This window comes from Rhinocladiella mackenziei, assembly GCF_000835555.1.
Source record: "Rhinocladiella mackenziei CBS 650.93 unplaced genomic scaffold supercont1.5, whole genome shotgun sequence".
NCBI classification, from domain to species: Eukaryota; Fungi; Ascomycota; class Eurotiomycetes; order Chaetothyriales; family Herpotrichiellaceae; genus Rhinocladiella; species Rhinocladiella mackenziei.
In genome coordinates, this window is record NW_013550600.1 from 255,469 (window position 1) to 268,432 (window position 12,964).

Here is a 12,964-nt window from a genome sequence, read left to right on the forward strand (position 1 = left end):
CCTGAGTCAGCAGTCAATATTACAACTAGCTGGACACATCATTGTCCAGACTCAATTTCAGCCTTCACATCTCCACAAATTTCTTTCCTAGCCAGCTGGCGTGCTACAGAAACATTACGGTGAATGTGATGCACAGCTCGCCTGACTGCAAAATTGAGGCGGAAAGAGAAAGCTGGCTGGTGATTCGAGATCTCTGGCCAAATCAGCTTGGCGAGGAATGGCGAACACACCCAATTACATCTCAACCTCACCTTGTCTCCTGCACTACTGCGAAGCGTCAATTCTTCTCGGTAGGATTCTGAAAAGATGGCAACATGACAAGACCTGTAAAATAACACCGAACAAACTCTTCAAAATGCAACTCAATAGACTATTTTCAAATTCGGTTTCTTCAGAATCTTCGGCGAGAAGATTGCTTTCCGTCATTCAGTGTTTTTCTCCCTCACTATGTTGGGACCTGACTATCCCAAAACATGTTCCATTTCGAAAAAGTCTGTTTCGACATCCTCCATCAGATTTTTGCTCATTCCACCCTGATCCCCTTCATTCCCGGCTCCTGCGAGGGTCACCCAGACCCAACTCGTTATACCACCCGGATCGTTTCCACCAAAAGCTGACACACTGTTGATGGCCTCGCCCATCTCCCTGAATGCTTTGTGTTGTGTCTGAACGGACGCACTCATGTCCCAACCTCCAACTCCGTCACTACCTTCGTGTACAAGTTGCCATTTGTGTTTCCATTCGTCCAACATCGTATTGGGTACTTTGTATACTCCGACTTTCAACCGTCCTAGCTTATCCCCAGTTTGCTGTCTTCCTATCAAGTCGCGGACATCTCCATCAATATGGCGAACAATGTCAACCGTCATGTACTGTCCAATTGCTTGGGCGAGCTCAACAGCGCTAGACGTGGACAGAAAAGCAATATGATCAGCCCCGGTGGCCCAGCCTCCGAAGAGGTAATATAAGTCCGAGTCCCTGTCGTTTTGATACAACTGGAAAGGGATGCCGGCCGCCGCACCAGCGAGACGGAGAGCCCGCGACCATGTCTCAGTGAATGAAGGAGGAAGCTCCGAGGAGAACTCAGGACGAAGGCGGACTGTTGCGATTTCAATCAATGGCATTGTGAGATGAGCTTGGAGGTCCGATGGCCCTGCCTGAGGCAAATAAAAGCGCTGCTTCGATGTGAGAATGAAATCATCAAAGATGCATGATGAGGGACGACTGGTTCATATACCAGTTGGGCAACAATCCTTCCAGCAAACCGAATCTGGCTTAAGGAAAATCAAGCCTGGAAAATCCTATCCGCAAATGGGTCATTGCCCCTTTGGATGTTACTTTATTTCGTGTTCTTGCGGCGGAACTTGACTGTCATGGTCGCCGACTCTCGTCAGCCTCTACATGCAATGGTGTTGAAAGAAGCTATAGAGCGAAATTGATCGACATTACAGATGCCACCCGCTACTGGATTACGACATCTATGACGACTCCGAAGCCACGGGCCACTGCTCATGGGTCTTTTCGTTCGACCGACCGTCCGACCGACCGTCCGACCAACCGGAACAGATGTTGTTTTGGCTGACGCTGTCAGCAATTTCTCAAGCTCGGGTAAAATACTTGGAGGCTGCTTACTTTAGACGATACATGGCAAAGATCACGGAAGCCATGCTTAGATATGAGCGGATCCAGAAGCTCCTGGCAGAGAATGACACTCTTGCGCTAATGTTTCTATGAGCTGCCGTATATCCCGATACAGTGGAGCATCAGATCTCTGATGCTTATTATGGTCAGGTGACAAGGACTGTGAAGCAGGAAAGTTTTCCGAGAACCGGACAAGGATTTCAACAGGGGTGCTACGTTGGCGGAGCTACTTTGGTTATTTTCTAACGCCACCCAGGACGGAGAGCATCTCCATAGTCTTTCTAAATCAGAATGCGGGTCACTTTACAAGACCGCTCTATTGACTCCCGATCATGTTTCATGCCTTTCATCCTGCCTCAGCTTCATTCAGGATTGGGGAGAATATAAAGGCATCAACGGCTCCAAAACCTCCAGCATTACGAAAGGTCAACCGTTCGTGCTTTGAGTGCACAAGGCGGAAGATCAGATGCGATGGAGGCCAACCATGCACCAATTGTCGATACTACAAAGTCGTCAACGCTTGTGGCTATCGTCATCGGAGTCAAAGACACGCAGCCTCACGAAACGCCTTGGAGAAGGCCTCGCAAGAGCTGAATGACCATAAAGCTGTCCTGAAGGAACTCTTTTCTGACTTGGACATCAGCTCTCTGAAAGGGAAAGGGAGGGATCAGCTCCTGCAAGTGCTTGGCTCCCAGACCCGAAATGAGCAAGAACGATGGACTGCGAAGGCGGGCGGCTCTGGCATGGGGACGTCTCAACAGACATATCTAGATTCTCACAATTTTGAAGGGCATACTCTTGGGCCAAGGGCGCCGCGATTTCAAATTTCGACAAGCCCTGAAAATCGAGTTAACCCAGAAGATGACATTGATGATTCCCAGCAAGTGTCCGAAAATGGGGAGGAGCATGATCGCCAATGGGACGAAGTTCAGACCGATCCTGACGCCTCAATAAAACCCAGTGACGACGTCAATGCGGTCTCTCTGGCCTATGACCAACACCGAAGATCCTATCTCGGCGTTTCTTCCATCAGTGCTATCCTTCGCACAATTTTCAGACTTTGTCCTCTCGCCAAGTCAAACATCGCCCAATATGCGAAGGGATGGCCAAAGCCTCTTCCGAAGGTGTTTCCCGCAACCCCGACTCAGATCGATACGGGCAGAATGGATGAGTTACGTTTCATCGACGCGTATTTTGACCACATTCATGGGATCACTCCCATGTTGAATGAAGCAGAATTTCGATCCACATGGCAAAACAATAACAGAGCAGATGCCTCTTGGCTGGCTCTGCTGAATATGGTCTGCACCATGGGATCAATTGCGGCAGGCGAAGAACACTCACACAAGCTCTTCCACAAAAATGCCCAATCCTATTTGAATCTAGAGACATTTGGCGCGGGAAACATTGAAAGTCTCCAAGCTCTTTGTCTTCTTGGAGGTTACTATTTGCAGTACCAGAATTCTCCCAATATGGCTACCGCCTTACTGGGTGCTGCTCATCGAGTGGCAGTTGCACTTGGCCTCCATCGGGAATCAAGGAAGAGTAATCCATCCGTGTCGAGTCCCGACAATTCCACCTTTATATCAAGAGCCGAGATTAGACGTCGTACTTGGTGGAGTTTATTCTGCCTGGATACTTGGTCTTCCATGACAATGGGGCGACCGACATCGGGCCGATGGGAGCAGTCTTCGATGGATACGCGACTTCCGTCAATGATGGACGACTCCGACGATGTTGCATTGTCTTTACAAGCCAGTTCGGAATTTTGCTTGATCGCGAATCGAATCCAAAGCAGATTGGCCCAATTGCATCGCATCACTTCCGCCGAAATGTTTGCCTTCGATCAGGAGCTTCAAACCTGGCACTCATCTCTGCCTTCCCCGCTGGTGGCTCCACATGCCTGCTCTTCGCGGCTGGTGATGGCTCGAGATTTCATGCACAATCGATATTTGAATTTGCGGCTGATCCTCTACCGACCGTTATTACTATACTCATCCAGTGGACGGAATTGGGCCAACATCAACCACCATGTAAACCAACAAGAAGCTTCCGTGCACCATACCTGCAACGAAATCGCTCAGCAAGCCGTTGATTCAATTTCTGACAACTGGACACCCAACCGAGTCCATGTATGGAATGCGTCTTGGTACCTGTTCCAGGCGACCATGGTGCCACTTCTATCCATCGCAGTGGGAAATAGTCGCCGAGATGACACACAGCGGGACGATGTCTCTCAGTCAAAGGAGCTCCTTGTAAAAGTTCTGGACTTGTTCCCTCAGATGCGACCATGGATGAGATCAGCTGATCGGTCACAAGACATTGTCCGAGCTATATATGAGGCCCTCTCGAGCACCGAGCCTCGTCGAACTCCTTCTGTCTCAGATGGGGATTTCAATTTCTTTGGATGGTATGACGAAGAAGTTACTTTTGGGGACGAGATTGATTGGAGTGCATTTCTGGTGGGCGACGAAGAACTTGGCTTTGGAAATCAAAGCAAGAATTGATCTCAGGAAAGGAACCTTCCTCCAATAAGAAGTTTTCACTTCACTAGCTTGACCTCGATACCATTACGCTCCTAATGAATCAGCTTCAGATGCCCCTTCTTTGTTATGAATCGACTCCCCTTTCAGATATCATCCTTTTGATCCAATCGCGTGGCTTTCGGTGTTGCTACAATGGCAGGACTGCGATAAATGTTATGAAAACGCCTTATTTCTGCTCGATACACAGATCCAATAAGACTCCTCGTCAATTGTCTTGCTCAAGCAACCTCTTTTATATCGGCTTCAACTCGGCCATCAGACGCTTTTTCTGTTCGAGTCTGAGCCTTCTTCACCGCCGTGCTGGTCTTCCGTGGATTCTTAGCCTCAAAAATGACGTCCAGTTCTTCCAGGGAAATCCCTTTGGTCTCAACGAAGAAGAAATAGATGAAGACCAGTTCAAAGATATCCCAAAAGACAAAGAAAACATAGAACCAATATCCGATCTAGAAATGTTAGCGACAGTGGTCATTTGAGAAGGGGGCAACTATACTCACATTGCTCAACGCGATCGGTCCGACGAAAGTGTTCAGGAACCCTGACGCTCCGGCAGTGAGCTTATAAGTCATGACACCTTTCGCACGAGCGTCATTCGACATGATTTCGCTGGGGTAAATTGGTTGCATCGAGGTATAAGCAAAGCTGAAGACCGCGCCAAAAATGTAAATGAATGCGATGCTTGCTGATGAGGCCGTGGTACTGCCTGTATGAACAAACTCTGCGGCAGTCCCTGCCGTGACTGCAAGAGCAACAATCATGCAGGAGGTCGAGATCAAAAACATCTTTCTTCGTCCGATGATATCGTGGAAACGAGTTCCGGCACTGGAGAAAATCCAACCCACCAACGCATAGATGATGTTTAAGAGCAATTTCATGTTAGTCGATGTTATTCCGACGTTCTGAAGCAGGGTGGGAAGGTAGTATGAAATGATGTTGTTTCCAGAGAATTGACCAAACCAAGAAAAGGTCACATTCAGCATCAAACGGTATCGCCTGCCTCTTGTTTTGACCAGGACTCTAAGATCGAAGAAGTTTTTCCAGGTGGTCATGCCCTCAAATTGGAGCGAGGCAATCATCTCTTTCATTTCCAGGTTCACCAAAGGATGGTCGAAATCCCCATTTGCATGGTATCGCGCGATTATGGCTCTGGCCTCTTCATGTCGGTCTTTTGCAACAAGCCTGACAGCCAGTTAACGTGGACCTGTGCGGCTTGCGCTGAGAACTTACCATCGAGGGGACTCGGGAAAAAACAGAATCACGAGAGCCACCATACCTGGACAAGCCATTTGCAACCACAGTGGTAGACGCCAGTCCATGTTTCCATTGTCCGAGAGGTGCAAATGAGCTCCATAAACAGCTGACGTTGCCAAAATGGAGCCCTAGCTTTCAGTCAGATCATTCAGTTTTGACCCGATGGAGACTCTCGAAGACCTACGAAGTAGTAGAAGGTGTTATACAGACCCGCAAGTGTGCCCCTGTATCGTGTTGGCGCCATCTCTACCAGGTAAATGATGGCCCCTGTGTGGGCAAGAGTTGCAAAATAGGAGAGAAGAAATCGGCCTCCAATAAAGGTGGACAGTGTGGGAGCGGTCGAGGTAACAATGGTTCCGACACAGACTCCTATCGCTCCGATGAAAACGAGAAATCTTCTTCCTCTCCAATCGGCAATCCAAACAAAGAGTGATCCGACCATTTGTCCGACCTTTTCAAGCGTCAATTCTCTGAACCTGAACCGGCTATTTGCCGTGCGCGGACTGACCTGAAATATGGCGAAGACGATACCAGTACTTGCATTGCCTTTCGCGGGAAGGTGGTAGTATTCTGTGTAATTTGGAAGAGCATTGATCGATCCCATCAGCGAAGTGTCGAAACCTACCAGGAAAGTGAAAATGGTCAGTGAAGGGATCCGCGTTTCTCTTTGGGGGACAACTGACCATTCATCGTGGAGTTCAAGAAGATGCATGCTGCCAGCGAGTACAATCGAACATATCCAGGACCCCATTGATTTGGCTTATTCGTGGCCATGATGGACGCATGAGTGGCCTCCACCCCTTCAATCTTGTGCAGCTTCACGATCTTGACATCGCTCTCCTGGCTAGGCCGAGTCTGCTCAGCATGTTTGGTTTCGGATTCCATCTTGTCGGCCATGCTGACTTCTGGGAATTCAAACCAATGGTGTCTTCGGATGTTGAAGAGTTGGGTATCGAACAGCTGATCCAACTAACAGGAGGATTCGGTTGTCTTATACTCGGCGATATCGACTCGATCGGACGACACCTCCAAACGACCCAACACCATCCGCGCATGGCGAACCCCACGGGGAATAGTTCTTTGGAGCAGACTCAGGCCCCCATGTGCAAGATTTCATGCAATCCGGCAGATATCAGAAGTGGCGGAATATAAATGATTCGCCTGTGCCAGAATGTTACGTTGCTAAAACGATCGACGCCCTGATAAATTTCAAATGACAGAGCCGCCGGCTTGCAGACTTATCCCTGTCCTCTTTCCTGAAAGGCAAGCACCCCTTGATCTCGACCTCATTGCGGACCTGTTTTGGCCACACAGGCTGGTGGGAGGAGGAGAGGGTCATTTCTAATGCGAATAGTGCGGCAGGTCTCAGTCAAGCTGGTTCAGAGCCAGCCGTGTGTAGAACTGCCTCTTCAAATCAACGCAAAAATTGATCATGGATCCCTGGATCTCACTCTAAGGCAGGGAAGGCCTCCTCCTCCTCCTCCTCCTCCTCCTTCTTCTTGTTCCTTTTTCTCAATCTCAATGGTTCACGGTGCTTAGGTTGATGCCGAAGACACAAGGCAGCAACGCTGTGGTCATTGTGGTTCAAGATGGCCGGTGACGAAGCGACCAACGTCGAGCTCAACTCCCTTTCAACAATTGAGGATGTAGAAGCTACAGCAATGCATTTGCTTTCTCCCAAAGCTCTGGCATATTATGCTTCAGCGACTGATGATGAAATCACGAAAGCCGCCAACCACAGAATTTATCAACAAATCTTTCTAAGACCTCGAGCGTTACGCGACCGCCAGACTCCTGACTTGAGCACGAGCTTTTTGGGCCATAGAATAGGGATTCCTATCTACGTATCTCCCGCTGCAATGGCAAGGCTTGCTCACTCCGACGGCGAGGCTGGAATTGCAGCAGCTTGCTCGAGCTTTGATGCTCTGCAAATTATTTCACATAATGCATCTATGACACCAACAGACATTGTGAGAGCAGGAAAGCCCGGTCAGATTTTCGGATGGCAACTTTACGTGCTCAAAGATCTACCAAGAACAGAGTCCATCCTCGCCCGAATACGACAAATACCAGAAATCAAGTTTCTTGTTCTTACTCTCGATGCTCCGTTCCCCGGTAAAAGGGAAACAGATGAACAGTTCAAGATGCGAGAAGTTGTTGCCGGTGTTCCACCCCCAGTTTGGGGAACTGAAGCTGGTTTGACGTGGGAGAAGACACTAAAATGGCTGACCCAGCACACTTCTTTACCCATCGTCCTGAAAGGAATCCAAACACATGAGGATGCGTGTATGGCCACTCGTTACCCTTGCGTAAAGGGCATTATCCTCTCAAATCATGGAGGAAGAGCGCTGGATACAGCTCCCACCCCAGTGCAACTTCTCATGGAAATCCAAAAATTTTGTCCTGAAGTATTGCAACATCTCGATGTTCTAGTGGATGGCGGTATCAAGCGAGGTACGGATGTGGTCAAGGCTTTGGCCCTGGGTGCAAAGGCGGCAGGGATTGGAAGACTTCCATTATATGGTCTTGCCGTCGGTGGCCAAAATGGAGTGGAGAAAACACTTGAGATTTTGGCCGACGAGACCAAGGCCGCAATGACCCTTTTGGGTGTACGACGTGTTCGGGACCTCAACATGAGCCATATCAATGCTAGGGCATTGGAATCGATTCTCTACGACGGACCGGCCGGGACCATGTATGATGTCGAAAGACAGCTGTCGAAAATATGAAGACTTCTACATTCTGGAACCCATTAGATTTGGCCATTCTGTCAAAATATCGGTGCTTGTTGTCCGTTTCTTTTCTTTCTCTTTCAATTTTTTTCTTTTCGGGCAATTCTGGCCTTTTCCACTTCACGAAAAGCCAAGCCAGCCGTCTATACATGATGTTACGACGTCGTTGAAATGACGGTCGAGTCTCCGCATACCAAGACGAGATTTTATATTTCCGTCTCCCGAAACATGCTAGGGGTGGAGATCCTTGCCGCAATGGCGTCGAGAATATATATTTCCGTGTTCGAAAAGAGTGTGGCCTTCTCCAAGCCAATTGCCGTCGATTCTGGGGTGCTATACACCCACGAGACGATACAATGAATGTCCGTCCTAGCGTCAATTGAACAGGGATAATCTTTTCGTCAAGATGATCGTTGCCGGAGAAGACCTGGGGAGAGAGCAGTCCACACCACGATCTGAAGTGAGTGTTGGTTGTTTTCACTGTAGACTGGTCGGGAATGTTCCATGTTTACAGTCGATATCCACGTGAAGACACACGAATAGCGTCGAAGGCTTCCTCGGTGGCTAATTAGTTCACGCATTGGCGTATTGAGTATCTCAATCGCTCTCTCACTCACAATCCTTCTGGCCCTTCACGGGAGATGGGGAGTGTCGTTTCTCTTTGAACGACAAACATTTATCCGCCTTATACCAGTATCCAGCGGTCGGGGTCCGAGGTCGTTTCCAACCCATAGTGCTTGATATTTGCAGGATCGTCATGGCAGTCATCACTACACAGCTGAGTTCTGGCTGGAAAGTCAAGCAAACAGATGATGATTCCAGCAATGCATGGCTTCCAGTATCTAAGGTGCCGACCTCGATCCACCAGGATCTGCTAGACAATGGAAAGTAGGTATCGACATGGTCGTCCTTGACACGACCATTTCAAACTCATACAACTCTTAGAATCCCTGACCCTTTTGTCGACATGAACGAACTGTCCGTCAGATGGATAGCAGAAAAATCCTGGACGTATCGCACAACTTTTCCGTCCCCAACAAATGTCCACAGCCGTGCGCGAACCGATTTAGTTTTCAAAGGACTCGACACATTCGCTACAGTCACCTTGAACGGAAAAAGAATCCTCCAAACGGACAATATGTTTCTCGAATATCGAGTCGACATTACAGGCCTCTTGAACTCAACTTCCAACGGGTCGTCCAACGAGCTGAAAATCGTCTTTGACTCCGCTCTCCTCCGTGGCCGAGAACTCGTCAGGCAGCATGAGCACGAGCATCGGCATATCGCGCACCAGACGGAACAGAGCCGACTTCCCGTCCGCAAGGCTCAATATCACTGGGGCTGGGACTGGGCGGGCATTCTGATCACAACGGGGCCTTGGAGGCCTGTTTTCTTGGAGTCGTACGTTGGCCGCGTTGATGATGTTTGGTTTCAGGGCCAGGTCAGTTCAGATTTGAAATCTGTGTCTGGAAAGCTGTTCGCTCGAGCAAGTCTTGCCGGACAAAAGCCTCGCCCAGGTCTTCGAGTAAAGTTCACGCTGTCTCTTGACGGACGTGTGGTATATGAATCTCAGGGTGACTCTGATGGTGATGGAGTGGCTATGGCTGCCTTTAGGACCGAAGAGCCAACGCTCTGGTACCCACACGGCTATGGGAAGCAAACTCGCTACAGACTCAAGGCCGTCCTTGTCGGAACAGATAGTGAATCCGAGATGAGTTCGAAATCCAAGTTCGTGGGGTTCCGACGCTGCGAACTTATTCAGGAGAGAGATGATTTCGGCAAATCATTCTACTTCCGCATCAACAATGTCGACGTCTTTGCTGGTGGATCTTGTTGGATTCCGGCCGATAATTTTCTCTCACACATTGGTCCGGACAGGTATAGAAAGTGGATGGAGCTGATGATTCAAGGAAACCAAATCATGACGAGGTGAGTCGATATCCTACGGATTACATTTTACACTCGCTATCGTGTGGTCTTTGGGTATATCCTTCCAGAAAGAAAACCTATGCTCATATGACACAGGATTTGGGGGGGTGGAATCTATGAAGACGACGCATTCTTCGACGCCTGCGACGAACTTGGGATTCTCGTCTGGCAAGACTTCTGCTTCGCCTGTGGCAGTTATCCCACGTACCCATCCTTCTTACATCAAATCGAACAAGAAGCACGATACAACGTCCGACGACTCCGCAGCCATCCGTCCCTGGTCATCTGGGCCGGGAATAACGAGGATTACCAGATCCAGGAGAAATACTCACTCGACTATGACTACGAAGGCGACAAGGACCCAGAATCGTGGCTCAGGTCCTCATTCCCGGCACGATATGTTTACGAGTATCTCCTGCCCAAGGTGGTGGAGCAGGAGGATCCTGGATCTGTATATCATCCGAGTAGCCCGTGGGGAGACGGGAAGAAGACATTCGATCCGACGGTGGGCGATATTCATCAATGGAATGGTAAAGTTTCCCATTCCTTTGTCCTCTTTGCTTTGATCCCGTGAACTGGGCTGATCTTACCTTCCCGACAGTCTGGCACGGCATGATGAAACGACATCAAGAACTTCCCACGATGGGTGGTCGGTTCGTCAGCGAATTCGGTATGGAGGCATATCCGCACCTTTCAACCATCTCCTCCGCCATCACCGATCCGGCGCAACAATACCCAGGCTCGATGGTCATGGACTACCATAACCGGGCCATCGATCACGAACGTCGTCTCATAACATACGTCGCCGAAAACTTTCAGATCAAATACGACCTACCGTCTTTCACGCACTTGACGCAACTCACGCAGTCCGACGCCATGGGTTTTGCTTATCGTTCCTGGCGGCGTGACTGGGGCACACCCGGGGCGCGAAAATGTGGCGGCGTTCTCGTCTGGCAGCTCAATGACTGTTGGCCGACCATGTCATGGGCGGTTGCCGATTACTATCTCGTCAAGAAGCCTTCGTTCTACGCCATCGCGCGAGCACTGACACCTCTGGCCGTTGGCGTCGCGAGACCATTCCATGACTGGACTTCTGGCCATGCGGACCCAACTCGCGCGACGCGCGATCACACTTTCGATGTTTGGATTGCAAGTTCGCGGACGGAAACTGTACAGGCCGACGTTGAAGTGCGATTCATCTCTATCAAGACAGGTAAGGACATCGCTGCGGCCGTGGAGAAGAACATCGACGTCCAACTCAACTGCACGACCGACGTCCTTAAGCAAGCGAGTGCGGATGTCTCTTCATCATCATCACCGCATGATCCTAGACAGCCATTCAACACCGCTACCCACGATCCGTACGTCATCCACGCGCGTCTCACTGTCAGCGGCACATGTATTAGTACAGACACCGCCTGGCCTCATCCATTGAAATATCTCGCCTTCGACGACCGAGGCATCAAAGTTCAATTATCATCGGCTAAAGATAAACTGATCGTTACGGCCAACAAACCCGTGCATGGTTTCGTGTTCCGGGAGAATCGCGACTGGGTTGTCTTCAGTGACAACGGGTTCGATGTTATGCCTGGCGAGGAGGTCGTGGTGGATATTAAATGTCCTGAGGGATTTGAGATGAGTGAACTGAGATGGACTTATCTCGGTGCTGAGTCGGGGTTGATGGGATTTGCAGGAGAAGGAGAGCAGAAATTGGCGCCCAAATTGTGATCGCCAGAGCAAGAGCAAGATTACAAATACGCCACGATGATAGAGAGAATGAGTCGACTTGGGGAGATAAAGAGTAGAAGTAGAATACACCATTGGAAGTACTAGGACGGCAAGGCAATATGACAGAAGGTTTGCGTGGGTATGTAGATATCCACTTTCACCATCTTTTGGCTTTAGTCCAGTAGCTGTGGTAATTGTGGCCCGACATGTGTATTATTTCAACGTCAAATCGATCCTGGCATTTTCTCCCCGAAACTCTGAAAATGAAGGGTGAAAAGTTGTTAGCTAGCTGACTTTGTTCTGGTTCACTCACTCTTCTCTTCCTGTAACCGTGAAACAAAGTATGACCATGTGCGCCGGGCTTACCTTCGTCTTATACTGCACAGCGCCTTCGAGTGGCTTTTCCCACGTTTGGCGCTGGGAGGCAAAGCTCTCCCATTCCGGAACGGGGACTTCGGGATAAATTCCCAGTTTCAATATGACTTTCCCTTTGTACAGGGGGGTGGCGCTCATGATGGGGACTCCACATGTTTGGCAGAAGTATCTAACAATTACCCGATGTTAGCTCTGGCTAGACGAAGCTTTTCTGTGATGGGAAATGGAAGCCCTGCGACGTATGTTCGGTGTTGGAGCACACACCGCATACCAGTGGCCAATCGTACCTTTGCACAGGCGTCCCGCTCAATGTCTCTGGATCCTGTTTTCTCTTCGCATTAGACAAGAAAAACTATGTTTCGGGAAACCAACCGGACGAAAGGTTCCAGAGTCGTGAAGAATGTGAGGTAAGACGTATATACGTACACTATATCTTTTCATATTCTCCTTTCCCTTGGGGAACTCCACTTTTTCTTCCTCAATGATTAAGTTGGCACCGAATAATCCGCCCGCAACTTTACGGCAATTGGCACAATGGCAGAAATGTCCTCGTCGTTGTTCACCGAAGAGATTGCCGTCGTTGACTCTGACTTGAACGGCTGGACGGGATCGCAGATTCATTAGTAGGCGGAATGATGGCGTCATGGCCTTGAAGGGGCAACGTTCGCGTACCTTTGCACAAGCATTCGCCCTCCATTTTTGCGTGTGATCGACAGTGAGTATTTTGAGTCTATATGAAATTAAAGAGCAAATCAAAGACCAAAG

General features: G+C 49.3%; 6 protein-coding genes across 6 annotated transcripts; 3 read left to right on the top strand and 3 right to left on the bottom strand.

Moving 5' to 3' along the window:
- Positions 1-461: 461 nt before the first annotated feature.
- Z518_06572 (uncharacterized protein) lies at positions 462-1,124 on the bottom strand (the record flags this gene model as incomplete). Its single annotated transcript, XM_013414704.1, has 1 exon — positions 462-1,124. One exon carries the CDS (start codon positions 1,122-1,124, stop codon positions 462-464), a length of 663 nt encoding a protein of 220 aa, XP_013270158.1.
- Positions 1,125-1,973: 849 nt separating this feature from the next.
- On the top strand, positions 1,974-4,148 carry Z518_06573 (uncharacterized protein; the record flags this gene model as incomplete). Its single annotated transcript, XM_013414705.1, has 1 exon — positions 1,974-4,148. The coding sequence occupies one exon, from the start codon at positions 1,974-1,976 to the stop codon at positions 4,146-4,148; it is 2,175 nt and encodes a 724-aa protein (XP_013270159.1).
- Positions 4,149-4,405: 257 nt separating this feature from the next.
- On the bottom strand, positions 4,406-6,332 carry Z518_06574 (uncharacterized protein; the record flags this gene model as incomplete). The annotated part of the gene is made up of 6 exons (XM_013414706.1): positions 4,406-4,630; positions 4,682-5,363; positions 5,412-5,563; positions 5,620-5,886; positions 5,944-6,056; positions 6,119-6,332. The coding sequence occupies 6 exons, from the start codon at positions 6,330-6,332 to the stop codon at positions 4,406-4,408; spliced, it is 1,653 nt and encodes a 550-aa protein (XP_013270160.1).
- Positions 6,333-7,024: 692 nt separating this feature from the next.
- Positions 7,025-8,164, top strand: Z518_06575 (uncharacterized protein; the record flags this gene model as incomplete). The annotated part of the gene is made up of 1 exon (XM_013414707.1): positions 7,025-8,164. The coding sequence occupies one exon, from the start codon at positions 7,025-7,027 to the stop codon at positions 8,162-8,164; it is 1,140 nt and encodes a 379-aa protein (XP_013270161.1).
- Positions 8,165-8,924: 760 nt separating this feature from the next.
- Positions 8,925-11,824, top strand: Z518_06576 (uncharacterized protein; the record flags this gene model as incomplete). Its single annotated transcript, XM_013414708.1, has 4 exons — positions 8,925-9,055; positions 9,113-10,096; positions 10,193-10,626; positions 10,698-11,824. 4 exons carry the CDS (start codon positions 8,925-8,927, stop codon positions 11,822-11,824), a joined length of 2,676 nt encoding a protein of 891 aa, XP_013270162.1.
- Positions 11,825-12,048: 224 nt separating this feature from the next.
- On the bottom strand, positions 12,049-12,337 carry Z518_06577 (uncharacterized protein; the record flags this gene model as incomplete). Its single annotated transcript, XM_013414709.1, has 2 exons — positions 12,049-12,081; positions 12,191-12,337. 2 exons carry the CDS (start codon positions 12,335-12,337, stop codon positions 12,049-12,051), a joined length of 180 nt encoding a protein of 59 aa, XP_013270163.1.
- Between the last annotated feature and the right edge of the window lie 627 nt (positions 12,338-12,964).